The sequence below is a fragment of the Vipera ursinii genome, assembly GCF_947247035.1.
Source record: "Vipera ursinii genome assembly, chromosome: 1".
Taxonomy (NCBI): domain Eukaryota; kingdom Metazoa; phylum Chordata; class Lepidosauria; order Squamata; family Viperidae; genus Vipera; species Vipera ursinii.
The window spans coordinates 200,588,392-200,594,391 of record NC_139512.1 but is presented as its reverse complement, the minus strand read 5'-3'; the positions used below and the strand labels follow the sequence as shown (position 1 = coordinate 200,594,391).

The 6,000-nt window shown below is 36.6% G+C and overlaps 1 protein-coding gene across 2 annotated transcripts in view; it reads right to left on the bottom strand.

Moving 5' to 3' along the window:
- Window positions 1–1,121: 1,121 nt before the first annotated feature.
- The window catches only part of ESF1 (ESF1 nucleolar pre-rRNA processing protein homolog), a 45,469-nt gene continuing 40,590 nt past the window's right edge, over window positions 1,122–6,000 (bottom strand). For both annotated transcript variants that reach the window (XM_083379592.1, XM_083379591.1), the window contains 3 exons: window positions 5,521–5,588; window positions 2,823–2,972; window positions 1,122–1,723 (listed from right to left, as the gene is read on the bottom strand). In XM_083379592.1, coding sequence (XP_083235718.1) covers window positions 1,436–1,723; window positions 2,823–2,972; window positions 5,521–5,588 — 506 coding nt within the window. In that variant the 3' untranslated portion in view covers window positions 1,122–1,435. The remainder of the gene's footprint in view (window positions 1,724–2,822; window positions 2,973–5,520; window positions 5,589–6,000) is intronic.

The following is a 6,000-nucleotide window of genomic DNA, read 5'->3' as shown; positions in this document are numbered from 1 at the left end:
AATATATCTAGGAAAAGAACATTCAACTTCAACTGAGATGGGGAGGTCAGCACTCCACCTCCATGTGCCACAGTTCAAATGAAAGGTACGGTCAGCCTCAACTCACTTGTTTTTAAGTTTGGTATGATAGCTGTTAGGCTTTTAAATGGGACATAATCTTATGCAGAATTGACTTGGGAGGCCGGTGTGTGGTGTAGTTGGTTCACATGGTGTGGTAGGATGGAGGGTTTGTTGTCACTGTGTGTTAGGGGGAGAGAGCATGGGGGGAATCTCAGCTAATCTCAATGTACACATGTTGTACTTTGACAATAAAGGTTTATTATTATTATTATAATAGCTAAAGGCATATGGAATATCAAACTGAGCTCAGCTCCAAACGATAAGATATTGAATCCTTCGCTATGGGTTCAAAATGGATCAAATATCACATGCAAAAACTTCCTAGGGTATCCTAGTTTTGTGAAGCTGCAATAAAAGTTAAGCATGCCCTCCTTGCAAGAGCACTCCCCAGTTGCGTCTTCTGGCATCAGAAGGGAAGAGAGAATACTTCAACCAGTATGGAGAGCAACCTGTTTCACAAATGTTAGAATAAAGCAGCTGCTCCCAATTTGTTTCAAAAATAGAGGATGGCATTGCTTGTATGTTTTTGCTTGGCAATCAAGCCTGTTTCATAAATTCAGTCCTATTGGAACAATTAATCAGTTAAGACAATCAAGCCTTTGAGTGCAGATATGCATCTAGCAATTCCCAGAAAGGAAATACTGAATTATCTAAATCTGGGAGAACACTGATTCTTGTTTGCATTGTCAGCCATTTACCACGTCCTGTAAAATTATAGCGGAAGATATTTTGAAGAAATAATCTGTGTATTAATGATTAGCCAGAACTCTGAATTGAACAGCAATTTGGAAATGTACATAGCTTATCAGATTCCTGATTTCAATTTTTTTGTGTGAATCAAAGAACTAATGTAATATTACAAAAACTATGACAATCTTTTGATAGTGCAATACATCTTTGGAAATTTTTTGAGAACTGAATTTTTAAAAAGTATCCTACAACTTTAAGCACTGTGTTCTTATTCAATGCTAGTCACAGTAATAACAGTCACATGCTTTCTATTTAATCCACTTTATTAATACGATTACAAATATCCAAAATATTTTCCCCATTTAAAAATGTTCCAAGAACCAAATTCTACATCGTATTATGAAAGAAAGCAATCTCCTTTTTTAATATAATCAAAATAAATTCTATTTGCTTTTTAGCATAACTTTATTTTGCAATTCCTGTGGCGCGATTTTTATAAGCATTGAACTTGAACTGAAACAAAAGGTGAAGAAAGGTTCAAGGACCCAGTGGTGTTTTTTTTTTTAGCCTAAAATAAATTGTGTCTTTCTTCTTGGAAAGTCCATCTTCAAACTCTTCAGTCAAGTTACTTATTTTTCTGTTTCTTCCTTGCCTGAAACTGTTCTGTTTTATTCTTGACAGATTTGACCAGCATCGACAATGCAGGATCTAGAGATTTTCTGGCAACAGTTTTCTTCTCTGCCATAATGTCCTGCTCTCCTTTTGCCTCAGCTGACCTTTGATGCCTTCGGCGAGCTTTCTCCTCTAAAATCTTTTGTACTGCTTTTGTTTTCTTAAAGTTTGGATCGGAAGGATCCAGATTGTACAAATGGGAAGTATACATGGCTTGAAATCTGTCATCGTCAACATTTACCTGGGAACAGCAATAAAAGGAAATTTTACTTGCCAAAAGAAAAATGAGGAGAAAATTGTTAACTGTACCATGCAAGAAAGATGTTGCTTAAGAGGACATTCAATGACCTTTGGACTCAGGGAGCAATTCTCAGGCATGTTAAATACACAGAGCATGAATTTGCCAAGAGACCATATATCTCACAATATGCTAAACATGTTGGACCATGTCTTACCTACATGAAAATATCATTCATCAAATATCTCCCTGCAGTCACATGTCCGGATTTTGGCCCTTGGCAACATTCTCACATTTGCAACCAGTTGCAGTGTTCCATGGTCATGTCTTCAGTTTTTAATTTTTATTTTTTTATTTTGCCAGTTTCCAGCAAAAAAGCTGCCTATTTGGGAGAATGGTTTCATACTTATGACCACATGATTCACTTAATGATCACTATAAAAACTATAATTAAAATCGGGTCTGCTCATGTGGGTGCCTCAACTTATGTCTGTCATGACTTATGACCAAAATTCTAGTCCCAGTTGAGGTCATAAGTTGAGGACTACCTATGCATTCTTTTTACCTTCTTACTATTTCTTCTGGGTCTTCTTAATACAAGAACAATATAGAAACCAAGCCCATGTTCCTCCTCCTAAAACATATGAAGAACAGCTTTTTCAATCAATCTGTATTCCCCTAGGTCAGGGGTAGGCAACCTCGGCTCTTTTATGACTCGTGGACTGATCGACAAGCTCAGTGTCCTAACCCACTGAGCCACAGTCTCTTCCTATTCCACTTACCTACATTCTACATATTCATGGAAAGACAAGCGCAAAGGAAGAATATGTAGCTTTCATTCCCATTATGCCCAGCTAAGATTCCAGGAGTAAAAGATTACTTAGGCATTAAGTGATATGGGGCAATATCAAAACAATGGGAATGATAATAGTAAAATATACATTCATGTTACTGCTAAGCTTGTAAGCCGCCCTGAGTCTTCGGAGAAGGGCGGGCTATAAATGGAATTAAAAACAAATAGCCATGTGGTTCTTAGTATATATTAAGTCAAAATGATCCGTGTGTTTACTCCATTTCAGAAAAGGGAAGCCCATTCTGTTACCTGGAAGTCATCTGTCAGCAGTTCCTTCTTCTTCATTAGCAACTTCTTTTTCCTTTTGCTCAAGTTCTGCTGTTCTACAATCTTGTCGTAATTGAAGTGGCACTTTTCCTCCTCGGCATCATCCTCCATCACCAGCAAAGCCATTTCAGCCTATTACAATCAGAACAGAGGGGCCCTGTTTGTATCACACTTCAAGTAATACAGATTCCAGATGTTTCTATGTCTCAAAGACCGAGCTGCTAATGCAGGACTGGGACAACCATAATAGCCGATCTATTTACAAAACATTGTTATTAGCAAGGATAAGATCGCTTTTATTATAAAAGGGAAAGAAAGAAAAAGCAATTAATAGCATCACCCTCACTGCGATAAGACTAGATTAAGAATTCTAATCTCTGTGGTTTATTTGTTATGCTTTTAACCCGTCTTTCCTTTGAAAAAGGTAACGTGTCTTAAACTTCCGAGCAAAATCTAATTCAAATATCAATCACAGGAAGATTGACTGCTTGAAGTTTTAACATAGTTGGTGTCATGTTCTCCAGATATATTCCAACATGGCAGAGCATGCAAGTGGACTGTGTGTACTTGGGCTTATATTTGAACACAATATTTTAGTTGCATCAGTGGGATTTAAGCTCCTGCTCTGAAGAAACCATTCCCAACCTGAATATTTGCCAGAGATGTGGAAGAATTCTTGGAAACTATCTTATTATGGGAATTCTAGCAGTTGAAACCATCTATTTTTCCACAGGCTAATTTCCTTCCATCAGTCAATAAGCAAGGTATTATTTTCTACGAATTAATAGGAAAAACAAGCAGCTAATCTTTTTAGCAATTTGAGAATGGCATACTTTTTGGCATATCTACAAATCAAATATTTGCATTTACACATGGTAGATATAAATATTCTTATTAGACATGTTCAAAATATTTCCAAGTCAAAATGTTCCAGTTGCAGATAATCATCTTTTTGAAGCATAAAAAAAAAGACAAAATGCATGTCACACTACTATATTCTCATTGGCATACAAAAAGAATCTAGCAAACCTTGCCTGGTCCTAAACTATTAATCATGGTTTTATTATTGTTTAAATGGGAGGCCACCAGGAAACATTAGGATTACAAGCTTCACTGGAAAAAAAACACTGCAAAAAGACAATAGCAAACTAGTTCTACAGTGCTACAGTAATACGATATGGAGTTTTTCTTCAAATCACTAGAAGTTTTCAGACTTCACCAGTATCGTAGCATGACAATCAACATCTGGCAACTGCTAAAACATGATCACAAATAGCAGTCATTTCAAAGTTGCCATGTATTGTTTCAAACATGTGCAGTATCATGACATTATGTGGAATGTCCCTGAGGAAATATTTTCCATTGCCTTTCATTTGGATGGTGGTGATGTTTAAACTGATTCAGACTACATGGCAAAAGCTGGGAACATCTTGCAACTATAGACATTTCAGAAATGAGAAGGAAGAAAGCTGTGTTTCTGAGAAAGTCATCCTATGATTATCTTGCCACACTGGCTAATACAGGAGAATCATTTCACAAAGTGACATCCATTTTTCCAATGAAACATCTCGTTTCTTTTTTAAGGAATAAGAAATAAATTCTATTTTTGTTATTAGGGTTTTCCCAGCCACTAATTTCCATTAATAGTCATTTTAATTAGGAGGTTGTTCTGATTTCATGCAACATAAGCTGATTTTTGTTTCAGCACACTGAGTTGTGGTATTAATGTATATCAGGTGTGTCAAACTGCCGGCCCACGGGCCGGATGCGTCATGACGAAACCGCACCCACCCCATTGCTGGCAATGGGGAAAAAGCTCCGATATGTCACGCGACGTCACGCGACGTCACATGTTTGACATGCCTGATGTATATTAACAGTCTGAAGATGACATACAGCTCATCATTATATCAATACAAAGCCAATTAATAAATGCACTGGCAAAGTAACGTGAATTGTGGTATTTACAAGTAGTTTACATCTGATTTTTCTCAGAGAACGTTTGCAATTAACCCAGTTTAGATTTAAAAAAGCGATGTTTGTGTCTTGACATCTGCTCCTCTCTCCTACCATTTAGACATGGATTGGGATAGCAAGACAGAAGAGTCCCCAATTTCTCTCTTAAGGGATTTTAAACAGCTCCTCTCCCCAACCATCCCTTTTCATTTGATCCTTCCTCTGCTGAGGGACCAAAATGGCAATAGTGAAAAAGGAAAACACACCATGTTTGGACACTGATATTCTTTATTTAGGCTTGTTTGTTCAACTTTCCTCATCACCGGCATTCGCCAGAGGTAAGGCTTCAGCAAAAAAGAAAAACAGCTAACCCTTTAGCACTGCTAAAGCCAATGTTTGTACCAGTCTTGTTACTATCGGATGGGAAAGGCCCACATGAGACACATTTCTAAGCTAGGACAAGGATGTAAGTACCATTTTTTTGTTAAAAAAAAGAATAAAAGGAACATGTTGGTTAATTCCTGAAAGTGATTGTGTGTCTCAAAGAGTGTAGATAGTCTCACATCAGTTTTCAGCCTTAGGGATGTAATTGTTTGTCTTCATATCTGAGGTAATGATATCTCATGAACAAAAGGCAGGTTCCTTTTATCCCAGACAGCACAAGTACTATTAAAAGTACTCATTCCTATAACTAACGTTAGTATTTCTTTAAAGTGACTCCTACCTTCTGCTTTTCAGCATCCTCATCCTCTTCTTTAACAACTTCTCCCTTCTTTAATGTTTTATTCAAACCTAAGCCGAAATAAATGTAAGTATTAAAACACATGTAAATAATGGTCTCCTGAGATAATAGAAAACCTTCTGGAATATCAGGCTTTAAAAACATAATAAAATTTATCTGTGGGAAAAAATAAGAAAATGAATCATCTTCGTGAGGGAAAAAGTTTAGTCAGAGATTATTTTCCACAAGACAAAAGACTCCTGCTATAAAGGGTGGCCTAAAGTATTTTAAATGAATAACATTTACCCCAATAGGACTTTTTTTATTTCTGAGATACTTGTGGGGTAAGAAATATAGATTTCACAATGGTGCAAAGTCTTTTGAAAAGTGAGAAAAAGAGAGAATACATGCTAGACATAAGAAAAAAAAATCTCAAACCATGTTTCAGGAAATAAGCAAATGTAACATCGTGTGCAGTAAACA